We start from the raw sequence: 25774 nt of genomic DNA, 5'->3' as shown, positions 1-25774 counted from the left end.
TTCCTAGACTACATTATCTTAGCACTTTGTCCGGACTCTTTCGAAGTGTATCAAGAGTTGGGGCTGCTATCACTTCCCTTAGAGAATATTCCACAGTTTAATAGAGCTCCTGGTCTGGACATTTTCCATATATTCAGTAGACATTTTCTTAACTTTAGATAGAATTTGTTTCCCATTCCGTCTGGCTTAATCTCTCTGCACATGGGAGTAGTATCCTCTGTACATCCAAACTGCACTTTCACATGGAGTATGGTGGACAATAAGAATGGTCCCTTATGAGGTGTTGATCCTCAAGATCCTGCAAGCTTTTCTGATTTTTTTTTCACTTCCTCCTCCAGAAGGTACTGCATTTCCTCAGTGATTTCCCTTCTCTGGAAAGGGCTACTAATGATATGCAACATGATACCTGAGCTAATAAAGCTGTGTAGCTTTCACAACCACGTAGTCTAATTCTTAAAGGGGTGAAAATTGATACTAGCAAAAAAATTACCATTTGTGGGATTTAGCTATATTAATAACACTAGGGCTACTCCTTTTCTTTCTTTCTTGCTGAGCTACAGGCTTGTGTGGTTAATTAGCTATTCCTTAGATTCACCAGATAAGATGATTTCAGAGAGAGCCCCCCACCCCCTGGTGTCCCGATATTTTCTTCCTCTCATCTGGTCACCCTATACCCAAGTAGCCTTCTTGATGGTGTGTTGCTATAAACTATAGTTGAAGTTCAGTAATTTATCTAGTGAATCAATACATTTGAAAATTGAGAGTTTGCCTTTTATATCTGTGTGTAATATTGTAAGAAAGAAGGTGTAGTTATGACTCGGTCAATAGTATATGTCACGGCGGTTTTTGTTTCCCTTGTGTATGTGTTCTGTACAGTACATCAGACCTGATGCTATTGGCAGCAGTCGGTTTCACCGCTCCGTTACACCAGCTTTCTGTCAGTGTAACTACGTTTGAAGTTGAAGGAGTTACACTGGTATAACAGAACAACTAATTGAGCTCCAGATCTTTGTTACTCTTGGCGCCTTGTCTTTTATGCAGTGGGTTCCTGTCCCACAGTAAATGTCATCAGATTATATTGAGTTATGTGTTGAGAGCTTTTCCTGAAGCTGGAGTGCTGGCGCTCTGGATTTCTTACTTTCTTGTAATGTTGTATTTTAATATTTAGTTTGAAATAGGCCAAGATTTTCAAAAATGACTAGTGAGTTTGGTGCCTCAGATTTGGCACGTCCAACTTGATATGCCTTTGTAAGATGTGTCAAGGTGCACACCCCGAAATTAAAGCACCCCAGTTTACTAGTCACTCTTGAAAACCTTGGCAGTAATCTTTATTCCTTTAAACTTCGTTTTGTCACAAGAACAGTTGCACCACTCTGTGGGTGTGAGAGGAGCTCTTGAAATCTACTTGTCAGTTTGATCTTAATGTCTAAATATCTCTTGATGGTGTCATTTCAACAGACTGGGACTTGTGCCGTATGTCTCTTTTGGAGGCATATGTGCTCCAGATGGATTATGTCATGCTTTTTGGTTGTTGGGGGAGCAGCAAGAGTCCTTTCCTCTTCTCTGTTCTTTCCTCATTGTTAAGATGCTTCATAAGCTGATTTGGAAATGGTAGAACATTCAGGTCCTTCTACAAGGTCAAGCTGTATTTTCTTCAGCTGTAATCAGAGCAGTCTTTCTTGCGTTGTAGCCCATATTGCATGGAGCACAGATCATCCATTCCTGCTAGAATAGATTTTCTAAACTGTGCTAAGGAGAGCAAGCAAAAGAAAATAGAAAGTGATGGTGTTTTCCATTCCTTAGGCATGTGCTGAAGCAGCTGTTCTTTCTCCCTCTCTTAAGATATGTACTTGTATCTCTTTTTTCCCCCCCCCATTGCATCAGTGCTAGGCACCTCAACCTGTCTCTGCTTGTATTAGGTACAGCAGATTGTTGGGATTGGTCAAATTGTGTGAAATGAGGAATAGCTGCAGTGTAAGTAGCCCCATTGCCTAGGTTTCATTTATAATTTAAGGCATTTGTGTTGAATTTCATATTTAGCTTAACCTAAAGTGGGCTTTTTGTATGGAGAGCGAAATTACCCCTGAAACTTGCACTCTAAAGGATTGAAAACAACAAGAGGAGTTTTCTCGTCGTCTATACTTTGTGATTGTAATTTCTCATCATTTCCAACAGGCCCAGGATCTACTGGCACAAGAGATGGAAGTGGTAAAGCAAGGAATGGGGCATGGAGAGCTTTCAAGTGAGGCTTATAACCAGGTGTGGGAAGAATGTTATAGCCAGGTGTTATATCTACCAGGACAGAACCGCTACACACGAGCTAACTTGGCCAGCAAAAAAGACAGAATAGAATCACTTGAAAAAAGGCTTGAGGTGAGTATCATTTTTCTGCTTTTTCACTTCGTTTTTTTTTTTTTTTATAATGCCAGCTTTCATTGTTTCGACTGATTTACAGATGACTAGATCATTGATTCAGCTATCACAGATCGGATTGCAGAGAAAAGAGAGTCAAGGAGCTCTCCTGGAGCATCTACAGACCCTCTGCTGTCCACTTTTCTTCCCTAATAGTAGGGGATGGATTTATAAAACACCATGCTTCAGGTTCCCTTCCACAAGTTTTTTAGCATTAACTGTTATAACCCTGGTTATTCTTGTTATCCATATAAACATCCAATCCCTCTTTGAGGCCAAGTGCTTCACAAGATTCAGTGAGTTCCTATGACCCAGGAAAGGAGGGAAGATAGTGGATCCCAATGACTCCAGTCCATTTAAACAGGAAACTTCAGACTTTTTTATGTATGTTGGGTCCTCTGGACCTGGAATGTAGGTTAGGTTTTGTGTGTAAGTGTAAAATAAAAATGAAACACCTCTTCAGCAAGTTCAGAATAAAAGAAAGGAAAGAAAGAGAAAAACAGTTCAATGAAAATAATCTGATTGGATTTCAATATTTCACTGAGGTGTCTGCAGTTTGAATATCGCAGCATTGCGCTAGGGCCTGGGAAGCAGAAAGTGAAACTACTCTTTCTGCAGTTGTCAGAGTTATGCAAAGTGGCTTCCCCCGTTGTCATCTCACTCACCTCAGATACATACAAAATGCTGCAACCAAAGACCCCAATCCAGCAAAACATGTCAGCACAGACCTAAAGGTAAGCACATAGGGCCAAAATTTTCTGCATTGTCCTCCTGTTAGATTAGATTACTCCACTCCTTGAATCCCTCCATTGGCTTACTCTTACATTCAGCATCAAATGAAAGCTTCTTGTCCTCTGCTTCAAGGCTGTGCATAACTCCTCTCCCTCCCTCACCTACATCTCTTCTCTGTTCTCAACTATTCCTGTATCTGTCTCATTAGCCCCTTGATATTTTTTTCTTTTGTCTTCATGCTCTCTTTCCTGCTACCTTGTTCCTTCTTCCCCTGTTATGCAAGGCTATAACCTTCCTTTCATTCTAGCCCTCTTAATTGCTTTTTTCTATTTAGAGCCGTTAGACAATGGCTGTTTCTTCCTCTTTGTTGCTGTACAAACTGATGCATACAAATAAGTGCAGAAAGTTCACAGCATTGATAGTGTAAAAAAAGGTTTGCTTAAAATTATTTCTTTTGAAAGATTATGTAGTATCAGTAACACTCAAGGAAACATGATTTATTTCAAAATACAATACAATTACAGTTTTAAGCCTAAAGGTGTCCCTTTAAATAATGCAGGCACCATATTTTTCCATGATAAAAGGAAGATTTCTTTTTTATGTAAATTCTTTATCTGCACATCTATTATTGCTCGTAGTGAATGCCCTCAAACTACTGATACTAAGAAAGTAGCATGCCAGGTAGGTCAGAAGGCTGGATTTGTACTTTGCAAGGTTGACTCAGTGAATTTAAGTAAGTTTGTCTTGTGTCTGTGTGTGAGTGCAAACCAAGAAGCTAATCCCAAGGACAGTTCTGCTGTTGGATGTTTGGGCCACAAATTGTTCAGCTCCAGGTAACTCTATAACTACTTAGGCCTGGTCTCCCCTAAAACATTAGCTTGACTCAGTTACATTGCTCAGGGGTGTGAAAAATCCACATTTCTGAGCAATGTAGTTAAGCCAACCTAACCTCCAGTATAGACAGCAGTAGGTCAACTGAAGAATTCTTATTTCAACCTAGCTACCACCTCTCGGGGAGGTGGATTACCTATGCTGGTGGGAGAATCCCTTCCATTGGCATAGGTAGTGTCCACACTGAAACACTACAGCAGTACAGCTGAGTTGTGCTGCAGTAGTATTTCCAGTGTAGACAATCCCTTAGTTCCCTTCTAGGGAACTTTGTCCCATTAATACATGAATGTTGGTTATGTTCAGTGTCTTCCAGCAGAGTGCACTATTGCTCTGCAGAATGCTTTATGCTGTGTTGCAATGACAGTAAACTCTGCTGTAAAGAATATTTTTTTTATAAAAGGTATATATTAGTTCAGGAGCACCCAGCCTTTGTGGCGACAAGGGCTGGGCTGGCATCTTGCCTAGAGCCTGAGGACTGTATCTAATTTATGTATAAATACACATAATCTTTGGAATTAAAATTAAGTATTACACACAAAAAAATACAACTTTAAGGTAAAGACAAGCACTGAAAAGTTAGGAAGTGCTAGAATTAAGGATGCCTGTTCTAATTTAGTTCGGACGGCAGTGCTTATGCATGCATTACAATACAGTCTTTAATTACATGATTACTTATTTCTTTTTCTGCATACTCATCAGTGAACAGGATGGATGGTATTCACTTAATGAGCAGCAATTCAATATTTTTTTCTCCTTGATGTTCAATGTGAGGCCCCATGCTTTATTTACTACATGCTATTCAGACCCTGCTCTGAAGAGAGACTTATTTGTTTCATCATGGGCTTTTCTGAGGTGCTATAGTATCTGAGTGCTACACAAATATTTATTAACTTATGTTCACAACGCTCCTATGAGATGAGCGGCTATTATTATCCCCATTTTACGAATGGGGGACTGAAGTATACAGATTAAGGTCAAAAGTATCAGCTAATTTTGGGGCCCAGTTTGAAATTACTAGGACCTGATTTTGATTTTTGAGTACTTAGCATTATATAGCACATCACATATTCGGAGCACAGCTCTCTTTGCTTCAATTGCAGCTGTGAGTGTTCAGTACTTTGCAAATCAGACCTCAGGGTCTCAAGTCATGCACCCAGAAAATGAGGAACACAGAACTAGTGACCACTTGCTGAAAGTATGATTTAAGTGACTTACCTACTGTCACACAGGAACTCTGTGGCAGAGGCAGAGATTAAATCCAGTTCTCCAGGGCAGCATTCAACTTCCTTAACTATAAGACCATCCTATCCATTCCTGCAATCCCCTGTCTCATTCCCACTGTTCCTTCTAAATTCTGCAACAACAGATGAGGCAGGGGCCCTACCGACAACAGCCTCCTGCACTGTGCAACCCTGATTCATCCCCAGAGTGGGTTCATCCTATGCACAGAGTGAGGCAGGGTCCCGTGGAAAAAAATAGTATGTGATCATGTAATTAAGACCTGTATCATAATTCATACACACAAGGAGGTTGAATTAAGGCACAGGAAATCTTAGTTCTGGCATTTCCTAATTTTTGAGTGCTTGACTTTGCAACTTTTTAACATCGTTTTGTCTGTGTAATTTCCTAGTCTTTCAAAAAAAAAAAAACCCTCAAATTCCATCATGTGGCATTATATTGATCTCTTGATGTGTCGTCTCAGGGTTGGAACTTTTAAATCCACCTCACTGATCTGTCACTTGTTCCTAGCAGCTCATAGCAATAGGTGGTTATCCTTTATGTGAACCAGTATTAGAGGGGGATGGGACACTTTTCACAGCTTATTGGTGAGACTCAGGAATCTTGGGTTCCATTCCAGGCTCTGGAGGAGAGTGTACTCTAGTGGGCACTCACTCTTCTGCCCCATCATCTCCAACCCATCCATGTCTCAGTCCTGGCTTTTCTTCACCCATAACTCCTTTTTGAGTTACCAGTCTGTCCTCACTCCTCAGGCTTCTCATCCCAGGCTCCTTGCCCAGCAAGTCCTTGTCTTTCCCCAGTTCCACTCTCCGTGCCCAGTCATTCCAAGTTGTCATCCTCCCCCCCACTCACCCCAACTACTTTATTGTCTTCAGTCTCTTTACCAAGCCAGTCCCAGTACCATTTCCCCCCTTCTGGTTCTTCATCTGGATCTGTCTCTTCCATTGCTACCTTCCAGCTTGTTCCCTGGCCCTTGTCCAATCTGAATGGCACTCCCCCCCCCCCCCACCCGCTGCAGGTCCTTGTCTAACTAGGGCCAATCTTCTCCTACCTGGTCCGATCTCAGTCCTCAACCCCCATCCCGCCACTTCCCCAAAACTTACTGGCTCCTGTCTTCCCTCTCTCCACCTGTTTTTCTCCCTTGGTCCCATTATCCCTGCCCAGTCAGTCCCAGTCTTCAACCCCCCTACTTCTTGTCCCAAGCTATTCCTCCCCACCCCCATACAGGTCTGGCTCTTGTCCCCTCTGTATTCATATGAGACAGGTTCCTCCTCTAGTCTGCCTGAGTCCAGAGGTGGGGAGTATTGACAGCACAGGAGAGACAGGTTCCCTGCTCTTACTTCAGGTCCCCGAATCCAGATGCATATTCACCGTAGGGTGACCAGATGTCCTGATTTTATAGGGACAGTCCCAATTTTTGGGTCTTTTTCTTATATAGGCTCCTATTACCCCCCCACCCCCTGTCCCGATTTTTCACACTTGCTGTCCGGTCACCCTAATTCACCATGGCCTGCAACACCGATCAGCAATTGCAAAGAGTGTCTTCCTCAGCGCCAGGCTGGAGCATGCTCCAAGCAGATGGAAGTCTCAATAGAGAATGTGGGAACTGGGTTTTTTCAAAGATTTATAACTTGGGCCAAATTTGGATGGATTTTTACAGGTATGACAAAAGGCACATCCCTGACACAAAGGCCAACTCCCTGCCAAATCTCAAGTCCCCACTCCAAAGCATGGATGTGCTAGAGCTTTCTGAAAAAAACGTTGCCAGAATTTTTTAACGGGGGCAAAACAACATATTTCCCCCCCTTGCCTCGTTTTCTGAAATGGCAGAAATTTTAGAACAAAAATTCAGCCTGAGGTAGAGACCCAGCATGGAAAATATCAGACCGAGCGGTTTACATTTTGTAAAAGATATAATCAACTGAACACAGAGTCTTATAACGGGACATGTCAGGAAACCTGTATAGGTGGAGTTACCAGCCTCACTTTTAATACAGCAAAATATTTGCTAGTACTTTCCTCTTCCTTAAGAGATGAGTAAAAATTGTATGTTGTTTGAGTTTGCCAGCAGCAAAAACTGTAGATGGTCAGCTTTTGGGGCTGCCTTTAAACCCTCAGATTGAACTAAAATCTCATGCAAAGAAAATGTAGGCGTTGCTGTGCTGGCTAGAGGCAGCTGTATATAAGGTGGTGATTGTGTAACATTTCCATATGGGCCTGTTACACCACAGTTCTAATATAACAAAGCCCAGTTATTCCTAGCTCTGTCTTCACTGCACAGAAATTACCAGTTAGATTTATGGTGTGGATAAATAGTCATCTTCTTATAATCCGCCTGGTTCCACTGCCTGCCAGATTGAGTGACGCGTGTTTTGACGGGACATTTACCTCTGTGAAATTGATTGTGCAATTACCAACAGCAGATTGTGTCATTAGTGATTGAACTCTGCAGGAGGAGCAGGTTAATTATGGAAAGCCGCCTGCTTATGCCTGGATAAGCAATCTTGCTGTTCAGCAATAACGAGAAATAAGAAAAACTGCCTGATGATGATGGTAATTTGAATGCTGGAATGTTTGGTTCAGTAATATTGCACGTCAGTGATGTGAAACTTTAGTCTGGGGATTTTAGAGCAGTTGACAAGCATTAACGAATAAAGCCCCTCAACATCCCTTTGAGGTTAATAAGTACTAGTCTCATGTTATCAATGGGGAAACTGAGGCACACAAACATTACTAGGCCAAGGTGTCACTTGAAGTCAGCAGCAGCACTTGAGAATCCTGATTCACAGTCCTGCTCTTTTTCACTACAAGGTTACCCACCCTCCCTCCCTTCTTTCTAGAATATTGGTATGTTTTTTTGACATGCAGCTGTAAGGCTAGTGGCACCAGGAATTGGAATTTTCTGATGTGACACTGGTATTCAGCAAGCGGTACAACCAAAATAATACCATACCTTGTCCCCCCTCCTTTTTCAAGCAGAATATTTTTGGACTTAATGTATCGATTGTAACTTTCTGGTGAAAAGTATACCACTTCAGGTGCAATGAGAGATGGCAGGAGCATCTTCTTAACAAGTTAGTTTCTTTCCTTCTTAGTTCAGATTTCTGCCAGCATTAGTTTGTGTTTGAAGAAAGAAAGTTCATAATACTGGCTTGCAGCACATAAATATTTTATTTCCATTGTGGTAGTTATGTCGTCATTTCAGTTAATTGCTAAATTATAAATGTAATTCAAAGTCAAGAGAGGAAACTCTTGTTACGTTGTATCCACAAAGCACAGTAAGTTATACTTTCCACACAGTCAGATTTGCAAATGTATCTTTTACTGAGTAAGCACAATGCACTGAGGCTACATTAGCTAGTACTCTTTGTTGGTTGCTACTTTGAACTTGGTAGGAATGAGCAAGATGGTAACTTTCCAGACCAGGAGGCCATTTTTGTTCCTCTACGCAGCCAAGTTTGACTGAATTCAGTTTCACTGGAAAACCCTAGTTTTACTCTATGGGTTACATGCTCTGTGCTAGTGGATGCTGCAATTACTCTTATTTTATTGGACATACACAAAATACTATCTCTGGTAAAGCTTAAAACTTCAAGTGGGTTTTCAGATCTGGTTGGTTAGGGTAGAAAGGGAAAAAGGACACTTTTTAAATAGGAATGACCCTTCATTGTCCAAGTACAAATGGGGAAAAATTACAAGATTTTTCAGTCTCATCTGGTTTATCAGGTGGCTGAAATATGGTGATACCCAAGGGAGGAAAGGCTGAGAAATACTGGCAGTGTGGTAACAGCCTTAAACGCTTGTACTCAAATTTCTGTCTTGGGTATCACTGCAACAGGTATAGAGTTGCCTAGGTGGTGCAGAGTGTCTGCAGACTTGTAGAGAATAAAATCACTGAGGTATAGTTGGGGGCAGAACATCACACACCTCTTCAGGCCACAGGTTCATTAAAGGCCTGAGCCTCCAGATATCTTGTCTACACACCTAGCTGCCCATCAGGCAAAATAAGGAAGAACTGGCGCATTTTCCATGTTATCTGATGATGCTTATACATTGATGATAACATTTAACATGATAGCTACTGAAGGCATATACCAATCATGGGCATCCCAAATGGGTAGACTAATCCCAGAGTTACCATCTCTACCTGTAATATAAACACATTTTCAGGGAAAGGGAACCATAGCTGAATGGGCACACATCTTGTACTAATAAATCTGAAATGTTTGCCATATAGGCTGGATAGGAACCTGGCACCTCTTTCTCTTGCCCTTCCAGGAACGGAACAAAGCAACCACCAGCAATGTAGGTGGAGGGGAGGCAATAAAGGGGTCAGAAGACGTGATAATGTTCCTTAGCAGCAGATACATCCACAATAAGAAGATACTTTCTCTTGGGAGGGAGGAGACTTATGGTTAGAGGCAGGAGTCCTGAGTTTTGGGCCCAGTGCTGCCAAAGATTCACTGCATGGCTTTGAGCAAGTCACTTAACTTCTCCATGCCTCAGTTTTTCAGTCTTTAAAATGGGCATAACACCTACCTTGCAAGAGTATTGTGCAATTCCATGTTTGTGAAGTACTCGCAGTGTTCTGGCTGGAAGTTGCTACAGAACTGCCAAGTTTTATTACTCCTGTTTATAATACATTCAGTGTAACGTCCTTTCCATTCAGAATGTGAACACCTGAAGCACTGAGTAGTTATGAAACTCTGTTTCCTTTCATGCTACAAGCAAGGACATTGGTAAATTGGAGAGGGCTGAGAGAAGAACCACAAGAATGATTAAAGGATTGGAAAATTTTCCTTCTCAAGGAGCACAAACTAGTTAGCTTAACAAAGAAAAGGAGTGTCTTGATCAGTCTGTAAGTACCTACATGGGAAACTCTTTAATGGGCTCTTTAATCTAGCAGACAAAGGTATAACACGAGCCGATGGCCAGACGTTGAAGACTGGAAATAAGGTGTACATTTTAACAGTGAGGATAGCTAACCATTGGAACAATGTTTCAAGGGTTGTGGTGGATTGTCCATCACTAGCAATTTTAAAATCAAGACTGGATGTTTTTCTAAAAGATCTGTTCTAGTTCACACAGGAATTATTTCAGGGAAGTTCTATGGTCTGTGTTATGCAGGTGGTCAGATTAGATGATCACAGTGGACCCTTCTGGCCTTAAAATCTATCCAAGCTTTCCCAGGCATTTAGAATAAAATCAGTTGCCTTCCACGTTCAGATGAAGTCACAGATTTGAGACTTGGTTTTATTTTTGCCATTCCCCATAGTTTCTGCCTTACAGTCACAAGGTCCCCTCTCCACAAGCATGCCCTGGGTTAGGATGTCTGTAACAGAACTGATCAACACTGAACCATGGAGTCTGCTTATGAGGAAGAAAGTAAATTTGGTTTTATTCAGAAGTGAGCAGTTCTCTAGGACTTTAACCTTTGGGACACTGGTGCTAGACAAATGAGTTGGTTGGAAACTAGCTAAGAATATTGCCCCTTGAGGGAGAATGACTTACAATAGCACTTGCAAAGTGCTTTTACACATTCCGTGCACTACATGAACTTTAATTAATCCTCAGCACCTTTGTGAGGAAGATACTACCTTGTATATTATGAGGGGCAAATGAGTTCACAGAGAGATGGTCTCACAGGAATCACCCAGTGGATCATTGGCAGAGCAAGGAATGTAGATGTCCTGAATTTCCGTCTCCTAAACAGTCCACTAGGCCATAGCCATACTGCCTCTCACTCATTTAAGGGTTAATATTCTAAGAGGCTATAATGTATGAATGGTTTGAGAACTGCTCTATATTAAAATTTTATTAAAGCTAATGTTTAAAAATGTATATAATACATAGGTTGGGGAAAGAGTGTCTGTACATTGGGTATAATGCTTAGATTATCCACAAATATAAAGTTAGTTTTTACAAGTCATATGATACATAGAGTACATAATCAGCAATATTTGGGTAATTTAGGTGAACAGATTTAATAATACAGTTTAGATATTAGAATCCGAATACTCAGATAAATCACTCATGAAAAGTTATACAGGGATTTGGTTTTGGAAAGCAAAATATATCAATGAGTGGAGATTGTCCCTCAGTAATTGAGAATTAGGTTGGTTGCCAATTTAGAAAATACAATCCATGAGGAAAGTTTATTTGTTACTTTCCTGACTGCGCTTCTCATCGGCACTCCAGCTCATCCCTCCTGGTATTGCCGATGTCCAGTGATGTGTTATATAGATGTCCCTTGAACACCTGATTGCATTCGACACTGAGTTGCCGCATCAGCCAAATGTAGCGTTGACTGATTCCGCATTCTCTCAGCACTCACTCATTACTGGGGTCCCATGCGCCTAAGGCTCCGATGATCAGTGCGTGTGTCTGGACCTAGTAACCCTTAGCTCTCAAGATTTCAGCCAGAGGGGCATATTTCTCTACCTTTCAAGCTATTGTAGAAGGCCGGGGTCCTGTTCTCGAACAGCACTGTGGCATTCACCATGACGATCTTCCAGTCCTCATTGGTGATGACGGTGTCTGGTCGCAGTTGGCTGTCAGTTCCGGGGATGGCAGAGTTTACGACAACCTTCACCATGGGTGGCGGGATGGCTCTGGATTGCACCAGACTTTTACCCAGTTGGTGGACTCATTTGTGTTAGTGCTCAGCAATGGCATTGCTCATGAATCCTTTAAGACATGCCAAGAATCCAAATAGAAATGGAAGTTGGCAGTCAAAAAAAAAAAAGTGAGGTAAAATGTCTGGCAGTTACATGTTGCTTAATCAGCTACCATTAGTGAGGTGGGGACTCTTTACTAAAACCATTGCATTTTGGTAAACAAAGCTTAGACATTTGAAAGGGTGATTCATAATAGGGACCTGTGTGATTAGGAATTAAGGTAATCTTTTTTAGCACTGACATAGCTCTCTATCATCAAAGGATTTCACAAACACTAACCATTAAACATTAGTTTATTTTCTGGTCTCTCAAGAATCAGAATGATCAGTGAGAATGAGGCCACCTATTTGCCTATGAAGCTATTGCAAAATAATGGCTGTAGTGTAAAACGCTATCAGAGCTTACCTGATTGGTTCTAGGGTCGTCCATTTTGTATGTTGCGCAGCCAGGAGGCACGAACTGCTGCTGATGCAGTGATTTGCAGTTTTGCTGTGGTGCTCCAGCTAATCTGGTGATAGCCTTATGGACCTGGGTACTAGCATTTCCTAGAAGCTCCTAGGCTCTCAGTTACTTCATGTGATTAGTATTGTATTGTATTGTGTACTGAGTAGCTAGATGGAGTACTTTGTTCTTCTGATTGACTGGGTAGCTTTTTTCTCTGCTTGAATTTCCACGTGATTTTAGCATCCTTTATGACAAAGACATAGAAACCAATATTTTACAATTGGAAAGAAAGGAAACCCAGCTTTCCTAGAACATTTTATTTAAAAAGGTAATTCTGTAGCATCCATCACCAGTAGTATCTGATTGTGCATTCCATAAATAAATATGGATATACTATTAATCAAAGATGTCATTTTGAGAGAATGGTTGCTATGATCGTATTGTGATTCTGTGGGAGTAAATTATCACAATGACAAGGAGAGTGATGTGATTCATTTTTTACGGGCAATATCTCTTGAGCCACTAGGGGTAGAAACACACAGGCCACATAACAGGCGTGGCCAAACCACGGCTCGTCAGCTGCATGCATGTCTTTTACAGTTAAAGTGCAGCTCATGGACCCCCTAATGCCCGCCCCCTATTCCCCACCTACCAGATTGCGGGGTGGGGGAGCTTGGGGCTTCTGTGCTGCAGAGAGGGGAGGTCTCTGGACTTTAGCCCTGCGCCCTGACAGGTGCCGCCCCACAGGGCAGGTTGTGCATATCCTGCAGCTCTCGAATTTCTGAAGATTATCGTATGCGGCTTGGAGGGTCAGTAAATTTGGCCACCCCGCCATATAAGCTCAAATGCTATTGGGACAAGTAACTTCCAAACACTAGTTATGCATCCATGTTCAGAAAGAATGTTTTGAATCCCGTTGTTCGTTTGGGAGACCAGTGTGCTGTAGCATGTGTGCTGTGTTCTGGCAGAGTGGTGGAATTTCTCTTTCCGGTCAGAGTAGTGCTATTCTCTAGAAAAGTGACTGTGAACTTGAATGCCAAAGCATGGAGCTCCCACACACCTTTTGTTTGGCGTGAAAGGTTCGTAAACAGGTGTTGCCTACGGCAGGGGTTCTCAACCTTTTTCTTTCTGAGGCCAACCTCAACATGGTAGAAAAACTCCAGGGCCCAGCCAGTGGGGGGTGAACTTGGGGCTCCGGACCAGGAGTGGGAACCCTTGGGCTTAGGCGTAGTTTGACTTCTATTTTTTGGGGATGGGGGACAAGGGCCAGCGGGGCTCTGGCCAGCTCTGCACAGCAGGGTTCAGGCAGGGAGCGCCATCTCGACTCCCGACTCACTTCTGCAGGCCAGCCACCTGTCTGGGGCTGTGTGCCGGAGGTTACTCCTTGAGGGCTCTCCTGAGCCCGGAGCCACCCTGGTAGCTCTGACCGGCTGCGTGAGCAGTCAAAGGGGGCTGGGAGCTGAGGAGCAGCCACAACCCCAGGCACCAGCAGCAGATGGGGTGGGGAGCTCGGGGTTTCAGCCCTGCACCGCTCCTGGCTTCAGCGGGGGAAGGAGGGAGGGGTAGAAAGGGGGAGCTCGGGGTTTCAGCCCTGTGCTGCTCCTGGCTGCAGTGTGGGAGGGGAAGGTGGAGAGCTCAGGGCTTCAGCCCTGCGCCACGCCCAGCGTCAGCCCAGTGAGGGGGTGTGGGGCACCAGGTTTCAGTGGCGGGGCTCCACAGACCCCTGATTGAGAACCGCTGGCCTACAGTATGGTATTGAGCTGGGGGAAGAATTTAAATACTGAAGAGGGAAAAGACTTCAGGAAAGTTTAAAAAAGAGAGCGGGAGAGAATCCAAGGCAACACCTCTTTACTAAAATCACACTTCTCTAGGTTTATCTTTATTGGGATCAATCATTATGATGGGCCGGGTTATTCAGTGTACTGCAATTATAGCAGGTAATTTCCACATAGGGATGTTAAAAGGAGATGTGATCTAAATGAATCTAGTGTTTATAAAGATTGCTAATGAACTTAGTCAGATCTAGCTCCTACGGATTTTTTCTGTTTATAAAATAAATCCAGTATTTAGCTAATTGGATCACCATTTTCAGAGAAAGTTATGAGCTTGTGTGTTGATAACAGCCAGGGAACCGAATTGTTAAGGGTGTAACATGATATAAATCTTGTATTGGCTTTATTAAAAAAAATCCTACCAAAATGTATTATGACACTTGAAGGAGGCTCATAACAATCCCCACTTCCAGCAACATATTTCATTCATAGACTGCTGTTGAGTTATTAGTTGTGATCTTGGCCAAACTGTTCAGGAGACAGTCTGCCACAAGTGTTAATAAACAGTAGTGGCATGTAATCTATATAATAAAGTGCAAAAGAGTGGTTCACCCTTAGGCCTCCTGATTGTTGGATTAAATAGGAACATAAAATGTTAGCTGGTCTTTTCTCATTTGAGTTATGTCTGTTTTCAGTTCTGGGATATAATTATATACAGTAATACCTCACTTCAGGGAATTTTTATTGAGTACTTTTTCTATGAAAAATCGAGATGCCTGAGTAAATCAGGTTTAAATCTCATTTTGCATAATTTTTAAGAGATGTCCAACTCAGTGGCCTTATTGAATACAGTACACAGGTAGTACCTTTATCCTTGCATCCAAGCTACATTAAGAAATGCTCCTCTTTAGTATAATAGTGAAGTGTTAAGCTTATAGTGTGTTGAACCATATGAGTGGTAGTGTTGATTACCTGAGCTTGTGCTAAAGTTGACGTAATTAGTTAACTTTTGAAGATGGTAGCCTTTACTGTCTGACCAGAAAGACTATTTAAAACCATTATTGTTTTATTACAGTAGACCCTAGAGCAGTGGTGAGCAGCCTGCGGCCCGTCAGGGTAATCCGCTGGTGAGCCGTGAGCTAGTTTGTTTACAATGACCATCCTCAGGTACTGCTGCCCGCAGCTCCCAGTGTCTGCGGTTCGCCGTTCCCGTCCAATGGGAGCTGTGAGAAGTGGTCGCCAGCCCACGCTGCTTCCCGCAGCTCCTATTGGCCAGGAACTGCAAACTGCGGCCACTGGGAGCTGCAGGCGCCCATGCCTGCGGACGGTCAATGTAAACAAACTGTCTCACGGCTCACCAGCAGATTATCCTGACGGGCGGCAGGTTGCCCACTGCTGCCCTGTAGTCTTCAGCTGAGATTAGAGTCCCATTATGCTAGCAAGGTAGTGAGAGATGGTCCCTACCCCAAGAGCTTGCAATCTGAATAGGCAAAACAGACAAAAAGATGCTTGAGGGAAAGATGAAGAACTGAGGCCTGGAACTGTTGGTGAGTTGCTGAAGGTCACACACGGAGTGTGTGGAGGAGGTGAGAAATGAATTCAGAATTCCTGAGTCCCGGTCCTGTACCTTAACCACAAGACTGTCCTTCCCCTCATCCTTGCACAGTGTACGTCCAGTGAGGAAATCCTTGGACTCTGTTTTGTTTTGTTAAAGTGGAAATTGGCACAGAAACCTAAGGTTGCATAACCCCCCCTCTTTCCCAATCACTTCTTGACGTTTTCATATATCGGACTGAAACTTTCCATACTTGGCCTTTGCTCAAAACTGGCACAAAAAAATGGCACAGTCATTTGTGAATACAAGGAGAGTGGAAGAAAAAACACTTGATTTTAAAAAATAAATTCTTGTGACCTTTTGTTTGGTCTACAGCCGAAATAGCTGACTGCTGACACTGGCATGGAAAGAGCTCCCAGTGCCAGAGGATCCTGGGATGCTGGGGGTCTTAGTCCCCATGGGTCCGTTTGAAATATCGGTGTAATTTAACTCGTGTTCCAATGTCACGTGGTATGGGGGGTATAAGCTGCTTCATACTGGTAGAGCTTTGCGGTGACACCCTGATTCCCTAGAGTTATCAAGCAAGTTGTCTCCGTCACTAACAATTTAAATCAAGATTGAATGTTTTTCTAAAAGATCTGCTCTAGGAGTTATTTTAGGGAAGTTCTATGGCCTGTGATATACAGGAGGTTAGACTAGATGATCACAATGGTTCCTTTTGGCCTTGGAATTTATTGATCTAGGAATCTATGATTGCAGCCCTGTCTGGAGCACATAGCAATTTTCCCTCCTCCTACTTTACAGGAAATCTCCATTCCCTTAACTTCCCTAACACATACTAATTCTAGATACCTTCCCATTCCCTACCTTCATCCCACAGAACAAACCATGGGCCAGGAGTTTGGGGTAGAGGGAAAGGTTGCATATTGATATTTAGTGATTGCAGCTGAAGGGCTCCCTGATAACTGCTTTTGTAGGTGGCTCCAGGTTTGCTCCCAAAAGATCTGTAGAGAGAAATATAGTACACGGGCTGGAAAGGGAAGGTTCCTGTATCTTTTTAAGAAATACAAAGGTTTTGCCCTGATCCAGTGATACTGAATCACTTTGCCCATGTCTGTGCACATTGTTCTGTTCCAGGATAGTGGGTGCATCAGGCAGCATGACCAAAATTGGCCCAGAAGCAGTAGGAAATAAGTAACTAAGCAGAGAAATCCTTCAAGCGTTTCTAATTTTCCTGTTATTTTCACGAGGAAAACAGTTGTCAGACTTTACTGAAATCCATTTCTCAGTTTTAAGGAAAGAATGCATTTAAACACACCTCTCCTTAACAGCTTTGAGTTTTAGCCAGGTATCTGAGCCTTAACGTTTTATGAAGCTTGAACTAAAATTATATGCAGTTCTTGGCATTAATGCAGCAGTCAGCAATTTTTAATACTTAGAATTTGTTACAAAATGTTGAGACAACACACACCCTCCCCCCCGACCCTTCCATGGGGTCCTTAAGTCTTCTAGTTTGGGTGGAAGAGGGAAAGGTGAGGAATGCTCCAGTTTCTTGGTTACAGGCTAGGAAGGAAGGAATAGATGTTTTTTCAGTTTTTAAATATTTAGCAGGCACCAGATATTACCAGGGTGGGGGGAAGGGTCCATTTATTATGTCGCTGTATTTGTTGATGAAGTAACAATACATTTAACCATCTGCACGTTTAAAGTTTTCATAGTTTTTTAGTCATAAAGTAACCTCAGGAAGATTAGGGACTCATTTATTTATGTGATTTTTTTTTTCTTTAGATGTTTACAAATGTTGAGAAAGGGGCACCTCTTCATATACTCTTGATCAGAGGCTTTCAAACCGTGGGGCATGCCCCCTTGGGGGGGGGGGGGGGGAGTAGCGATGCCAGGCAGCTCGGGCCGCCGATGCCAAGTGGCTCAGGGAGGGAGCGCCCTCTACCCCCTGACTCACCTCAGAAGGTCACCCAGCCTGTGGGTCAGTGTCAGCATCTGCGGTGGCTGCGCTGATTTCTGCTTCCAGCAGCCTCTGCGCCCCCAGCGCTGGCTCCACCCCCAGAGACATCACACGTACCTTCCCGCACCCTGAAAGTCCGAGAGAGGAGGGGCAGGTATTGTGTCTGTTTTTGTCTGGCTTGCGGGAGAGGGGGTTGCAACTAAAAATTGTAACTCAAAGTCAGGGCTCAGCTGAAAAAGTTTTAAAACCGCTGCTCTAGATACCTTGAAAATAAATTGAAAAGAGCTACAGTCCAGTTCAGTCTAACCCCTACCAGCAAGCCAGGCAGCTCAGAAGCGCAAATCTCTCTCCCTTGTCCCATTAACAGTTTCCCACCCTTACAATCCCCTTGTTTTTCTGTATTTTGCCTATTAAAATACTGGTATGTGAAAGGCTCTAATTTGCACGTTTAGTTCTAGAGTAAAACTCGTTAAGAAGTTGAGTTCTACAGGAGTTGGCATTAATATCTGCTTTGTCCTAACATGGATCATGTGACTATAATGGTTGTGATTGATTGGTGTGGACATAGGTGTCTTTTTTGAATATATTTGACACACTACAGAACAGTTAGAAAAATGGTCCTTGCCCAATGTGCTTACAATCTTCATACACAATAAAACGCATCATGCACTGGGAGAACAGAGGGTAGACTTAGCACAAAACAATGCAGTATTCTGTATTTTTTTAATCAGTTAATAATGACTTTGTGTTTGATAGATGTGATATTTACCAATGCAGCACTTGATTTCTAAAAGAAAATAGACCCCACTGACTACTGCTACATGAGTTGGGAACTTGTAATTTAGCATTTACAGATTGTATTGCCAGCTTAAAAGAAGCATTTATTCCCATCACCTGCACTGTTTAATACACCGTTCGTATACCTCTACCCCAATATAACGCTGTCCTCGGAAGCCAAAAAATCTTACCGCGTATAGGTGAAACCGCGTTATATCGAACTTGCTTTGATCCACCGGAGTGCGCAGCCCCCCCCCCCCCCAGAGCACTGCTTTACCGCATTATATCCGAATTCGTGTTCTATCGGATCGCGTTATATCAGGGTAGAGGTGTACTGGGAAGCCACATTTTGAGAAGACGGACTTTTACCCTTTTATTAAATTTAGAATCCTTTGCACAACGCTTTCTGCAAAAAGACGTATTCCATGAGTATAGCCTAAAACAACAAGTAAATCCATATGTCCATAAATAGAGATGTGAAATGCTACCTCTCCCAGACTCTGTTCAGTGATATTTCATAGTGCTACTAGATTGCTGATTCAACACAGAGCATTTCTTTGATACTATCAGTTGGAGCTGGACTAGGAGTGTAAGCGTTAACAATCCTTCAAAACTTTGACAGTCCAATTAATATTGCCCAGATAAGCAAGGTGTCTCTCTCTCTAGGCACTATCTGTGGCTGGCAGACATATATCTCACAATACGTGACAGGTTATGATGCCTTTCATTTCCAGTGGTAAAAGTTGTCTTTACTGTGCTTGCTCCTCTGCATATATAATGTCCTACGTGGTAGGTGTTTGGATTTCTTCTTTTTCATTAGCATTTGTCATTTGAAAACCCTAATTCTGGACTGTGGCTCCCATCCGAATAGTTTAGAGGCGTGGGCAGGACTCTCCTGGGCCAAGGTGTTACCATGAGTCAATGTAAAGTGCTCACTGCAAGACCCCAGGAGTAAGAATCAACTTCTGGTAACTAGCAGGCCTCTACCATGGTGCAGATTCTTTTCTCTCATTTTAGCGTATCATGGAGCCACAGCTGGAGCAGGGGGTGCTGTTGTGCATGCCGTTAGAGTATGAAATTTCATTAGAATAGCTTTAAAGTCCAGTTTGGGCAGGGGATTAGGCAGGATATCTTTCCACCAAACCAGGAGTGGCCAACCTGAACCCGAGAAGGAGCCAGAATTTACCAATGTACATTGCCAAAGAGCCACAGTAAGTCAATATGTCAGCAGCCCCATATCACTCCTCTCCCCCCCCAGCACCTCCCGCCCACCGGCAGCCCCGCTGATCAGCGCCTCCCCCTCCCTCCCCACACCTCCCAATCATCTGTTTTGTGGCATGCAGGAGGCTTGGAAGGGATGGGGGAGGAGCAAGGGCATGGCAGGCTCAGGGGAGGGGGCAGGAAGGGGTGGAGTGGGGGCAGGGCCTGTGGCAGAGCCAGGGGTTGAGCAGTGAGCACCCCCTGGCACACTGGAAAGTTGGCGCCTGTAGCCCCAGCCCCAGAGTCGGTGCCTATACAAGGAGCCGCATATTAACTTCTGAAGAGCCGCATGTGGCTCCGGAGCCACAGGTTGGCCAGCCCTGCACTAAACAGAGGAAATGAAAGCGTAGGGGAAATGGGTATAAACAGTCTCTTCTCTGCTGCTTTGATATATTTAGGGTTACAATATTTTTAACTCTTTCTCCCCATTTACACTTCTCATGACCCAGAGCCCCGCTGTTGGCACTCACCAAAATGATGCTTCAGAGAGAGATCACCACTTCTTTCTAGTGTACCAATTGCTCCAGTATGTTGGTACCACCCTTTTACTATTTTCCCCACCGTATTTGCTGCACTTGGTCCTGGATTGCAAATGAGGAGATTTGAGTCCCATTCCAGCTCTGCCACTGACCTGCTGTGTGATCTTAGACAAATCATTTTACCTCAGAGAAGTGTTTGTAAATAGGGGATAATGTTACTTTCCCATTTTTCTACAGTGCTTTGAGTTCCACAGGTGAAAAGCACTGCAGAAGAGTGGTGGTGGTGGTGTTATTGCAGAGGCAACTGTGTTTTTTTTTTTAACACTGCTTTTATTACAGAAATATGAACTGGGAGTTGCTCTAAGGCGCCTCATTCAGGTTTTTTTTAATGCGAAAGAGCAAGTTAAATGGGGCATAGTGGGGGTAGGGAGGTAAGGGGAGCCAGATTGAAGGTTTTGGCCACCTTTGCAGGTATAATATGTAATATTTAAAAAGAGGAAAATATTAATCTCCTTTATTTTATTTTCTGTAACGGGGGTAGGGATTTCTCTCCTAGTTATTCCCTTGGGAGTTGGTATGTAGCCATGATATGCATGGACAGTGGCCTTGCTGCCTACTCAGCACAATGCTTTTAATAATCTTTGTCTAACGCTGTACTCTAATAGACTGTAATGATGCTTGTGTTTTCTAGGGGTCGTTACAGTAGGAAAATCTGCTCCTTGATTTGAAGTTTTAGTACAATAATGTCTCGTCCATAGGCGCCGACTCCGTGGGTGCTCTGGGGCTGGAGCACCCACGGGGAAAAATTAGTGGGTGCTCTGCACCCACCGGCAGCCAACCTCCCCCCCCACCTCGCCTCCGCCTTCTCCCCTGAGCGTGCTGCGTCTCTGCTCCTCCCTCCCTCCCAGCGCTTGCCACTGCCAAACAGCTGTAGCAAGCACTAGGACGGACAAGGGAGGAGCGGGAACGTGGCGCACTCAGGGAGGAGGCGGGGAAGAGGCGGGGTCAGGGGGGATTTGGGGAAGGAGTTGAATAGAGATGGGAGGGGATGGAGTCGGGGCAGGGACTTTGGGGAAGGGGTTGGAATGGGGGTGGGAGGGGGGCGAGAGGGGGGAAGGGCAGGGGTGGAGTTGGGGCGGGGAGCAGAGCGGGGTCAAGTACCCACCGGTGCCAGAAGAAGTCGGCGCCTATGATCTCATCTGTCTTGGGCTGTTGCACTATAGAAGGTGCTTATCCTACAGTGCACTTCAGAAATAGAAAGATTTAGCATTGTTCTGCATCAGTAATACACACAATGGTTTCTTCTCTACAGATAAACAGAGGTCACATGACAACAGAAGCTAAGAGGGCTGCCAAGATGGAAAAGAAGATGAAGATTTTGCTTGGTGGTTACCAGTCTCGGGCAATGGGACTCATGAAACAGTTAAATGATTTGTGGGACCAGATTGAACAGGCTTACCTGGAGTTACGTACTTTTGAGGAGTTAAAGAAACACGAAGACGCTGCTATTCCCAGGAGACTGGAGGTAGGATTCCTAAACACCACTTCAGTGGATCGTCTAGAAGCACAGAAACAGAGAAGTGTTTGTTTAACAGTGTTAAATTTGCATGGGCTGCTGCTACTCGTTGGCTACATTAATTTTTTAATATTGCGTTTTTTAAAATTCATGTCAACTTCTTTTCTTCTACATAATTATGCAGGTTCTTACACTGTTTCCCATCACTGTAGTATCTGAGATCCTGGGCCATGTTAAAGCTGAAGCTGATCTTTTTATTGCTGCTTCTTCTCCCACCCTTGTTTATTTTATTGTGTTTTGGTTTTTTAATCTCATACTACACAGACTGTTTGATTTAGCAGAAGTTATATGTTACCTAGTTATTTTTAGTTGACTATTATAATATATTGGGATAGATCCACCGCTGAAGTCAATGGAGCTATGACAGTTTACACCGGCTGGAGATAGGCCTGTTATCTCATGATATGTTAACCTTATTACTCTTTGTTAAGACTATGGTCATGTTTAAATAAAAATTAAAAAGAAAAAGTGGTAGAGGAACCATATCAGAATGGGCATATTACTGTGTAGTATAACATCATGGGAAATTAGGTGCCTGCGTTCTTCATCTATTCCTACACAATGAAAAAGGTCCAGTTTGGATAAGATTGTTTTCACATGAAAAGGATTTCTTATGCATACAACTGGAAAAATGGGAAATAGGGATAAGAAAATATGGGATTCATATAGGATCTGAGCTGGTCAAGGTGACTACAGAACAGCTGCTGTATTCTCTTCTCCCTCTTGTATTTAAAAAAAGAAATTACAACTAAGTTTAATTCCAAATGCTTATGGTAGGAGATGATGTATGAAGCGGGAAGAAGCTACTTTATTTTCAGATACCAAGCTGTGTGTGCAGTGTTGGCAGTTAGAAAGACCTTGTTTTTATTTTACAACATAGCAAACTATCTGGAAGTCATTAAGGGGAAGGAAAGGTGGAACATCACCCATACATCACTCTTCTGTGCAGTTACTTTTCTGTAGCATGCTTTAAAAAGCTGGTGCTGATTGCTCACTAATTGTCCCAGTTTTGTGAAGTATCATCAGCAGTCTTACTTAAGGCAATTTACGAGAACTGGATGTATTTACATACCTAAGTAGGGAATTTCATGTAAGAAACTGCAAACTCCCCGGCACTTTTTCCCATATTGTTTTATCCAAAATCTTTGGCATACACTGCCTTGCAGTCCTAAATGCATCACCATTTTATTGAATAGTGTATGTCCTGTGGTTCAAAAGTATCACTTATTTTTCTGCTGCACTTAAATGGCCAGATTTTGATTTCTAAGAGAAACATTGTTACATATGTTAGTAGGTCAGGTGACTAGTGCTCTGTGTGCCCCCCCTTGAATGAATCTGCTCTGAACCCAAAGCTGGTCATAGTCATTCAGTTGTGAACACTCTAGTCCAGGGGTTCTCACAACAAAATTTTTGGTGGCCTCAGAGTCCAGTCACCAACTCCTGCTGGTGGCTCCTCTTGACAAACCCATCTCTCTGTCCCTGCCTCCCATGGCCCTTCATCAAGAGCCCTTCCCAGGGAAGGTGGGTCAGGAACTCAGTGGCCATCTGCAGAGTCCCAGGCTCCACATGCTCTGGTGAGAGAACACTGCAGCCACTTTCAATGACAAGATCAGCCTCTGGTGCCAAGCACATTGGCCCATGTGTCTCCAGAGGTGCTGCCCAAAGCCTCCAAGGAGGCTGCACGATGCAAGGTGCTGATCCCTGCTGGCGGTGCCAGCGTAAACACCAAGGCAGCACATCTCACTGTCCTTGATAACAGCTGAGCGCTGCAGGGAGGGGCTGCTGCTCTGCCCCCCACTCCCAGTCTCTGCCCCTGCTTTAGAGGCTGTCGTGGCCGCAAAAAACTCTGCTAGTGGCCACATTTTAGAAACACTGCTCTAGTCAGTGGCATGTGCTAGAGTTTGGAGCAGCTCCACTCTCATTGTAGACTGCAATGTACACAACCAAATGGGAGATGGCAGCCATGAGAAGTTACAGCCAGGATCTTAATCAGGTAAACTCATGTAGTATGCCAATAGGTTGGGAGCCACTGGTATTAAATTATCATCTGGGTTGGAAACTATAATTAATAGTGCACACAAGAAAATTGCGAAGAGTTTTGTTAATCAGAATAAGAATGGCTGGTCTTTAAAATTGTGTCATTAGGTTAATACAAGAGCCAGTCAGGCAGGAATCTGCTATTTTGTCAAAGTCAAAATGTTTTTGTGGAGACGTATCAGTTTTGATGACGTTTTAGTGAGAGACAGACAACCTCTATAGCTTAGGGTTCTGGCACAGGTCCGGGATGCGGGAGACCCTGCTGTGCCTGATTCCGAACTGTTTTTTGTCCCAGGGCTGGTCTACACTGAAAACTTACATCAACATTGCTACGTCTCTCAGATGTGTGAAAAAATCCACGACCTTGAAGGATGTAGCTATGCTGATCTAACCCCCGGTATAGACATTGCTAGGTCAACGGAAGAATTCTTCTGCCCACCTATCTACTGCCTCTTGGGGAGGAGCGCTACAGCGGTGTCGCATTTTAAGTGCACACATAGCCTGATCACTCTGAACTTGCTCCAGTGCGAGTGAAAGCAAACTTTGTAACCTTGAAAGTTGCCGCAAAATAAAATTGTCATCGTCCTCCTGTCGGCTCTAGTTATAAATGGCAAAGGCAATAAAAGGAAATCCTTTTTCACGCAATGTAATTGAAGTGCGGAACTCCTTTGGCACAGGATGTCATTGAGGCCAAAAACTTGACAAGAGCTAAAACGCTAAAAATAACTAATACAAACAGATTTTGGAAGAGTCATTAAATCTCAGACATGGGATTTTAAACTAATTGAACTGGGATTAGGAGACCTAATGTGGGGAGCACATCTTCCCATACCTGCGTAAGGCTTCTTGCACTTCCTCTGCAGCAGCTGGGGCTGGCCGCTCTGAGACAGGACACTGGACTGGATGGACCACAGCTCTGATCCAGGATAGCAATTACTGTGTTTCTAAACCAATCAAATAGAATTTCTATCTCAGACAACACACTTTGGTCTCAAGGAAAATACAGCCCATGCTAACTCGGTGTGTGATAGTGTAAACTGTGTGAGAATTAACCAGTTGTTACTTTTTGTTTTCCTATTAGTGTCTAAAAGAAGACGTGCAGCGGCAGCAAGAGCGAGAGAAGGAGCTCCAGCAGAGATTTGCAGACTTTATGCTGGATAAGGAGACTTTTCAATCAAAATATTGAAGCACAAAATTACTTGGTTGTTTGGTGTAACATTTTTCAAATGCACGGATACGTCTCCTGCATCTTGCCATCCATATCTCAGAAATCAAGCATAGGTAAATTTGCAGCTCTTTGCATTTTGTGTTTTTTGTAAATGGACTGTCATTGTACCAAATGTTCTAGGTGTGAACGGCTTGGTTCAATATTCGAGATTTGGATTTAAACGTCCAGGGCTTTGATATTAAAAGAAGAAATCACACTGGGATTTTTTTAGCCATGTTGTTGTTTGCTAGGGTTATTGCTGATTCATGCTCCTAGTGTCTTACCATTCTTAAAATCTACCAAACATATACCTGCAGTATATGTGCTTGTGAATAATGTCTCTTGAATAAACCTGGAATGTAAAGAAATATATCAAAAGAAATGTTTGTCTCTCACTTGGAATCTTGAAGAAAAGGAAATATTTGTTTCATGCTAATGGGAAAGCCTTTCTTTTACTCTACTGTCAAATAATTAAGAGCTATGTGATCAGTAAGGGCATATGTGTAGTATAACTAGAGGACATATACATAGGATTGGAAGGGACCTCCTGGGTTATCCAGTCCAGTCCCCTGCTATTGCAGGCAAGCCAGCTAAAACTAAAGACTCCCCATTATTTTATGCATATGTCACTCAATGCTCTTTTTTAACATCTGGATACCCAGTGATCATATTGATACATAAAAGGATTGAAGAAATAAGGTTAGCTTTACCTTTCCCACTGAGGAATAGGGTGGTTTTTTTCCAAAAGCACTC

The 25774-nt window shown here is 43.2% G+C and overlaps 1 protein-coding gene across 1 annotated transcript in view; it reads left to right on the top strand.

The window, feature by feature from the left end:
• The window catches only part of CDC5L (cell division cycle 5 like), a 49311-nt gene extending 23912 nt beyond the window's left edge, over positions 1-25399 (top strand). The window contains exons 13-15 of the mRNA XM_034766919.1: positions 2176-2373; positions 21514-21726; positions 24896-25399. Of these exons, the coding sequence (XP_034622810.1) occupies positions 2176-2373; positions 21514-21726; positions 24896-25000 (516 nt within the window). The 3' untranslated portion in view covers positions 25001-25399. The remainder of the gene's footprint in view (positions 1-2175; positions 2374-21513; positions 21727-24895) is intronic.
• Positions 25400-25774: the final 375 nt, after the last annotated feature.

This window comes from Trachemys scripta, chromosome 3 (assembly GCF_013100865.1).
Source record: "Trachemys scripta elegans isolate TJP31775 chromosome 3, CAS_Tse_1.0, whole genome shotgun sequence".
Lineage (NCBI taxonomy): Eukaryota > Metazoa > Chordata > Testudines > Emydidae > Trachemys > Trachemys scripta.
The sequence above is the reverse complement of the archived record's forward strand: the minus strand, read 5'-3'. Positions and strand labels throughout refer to the sequence as shown.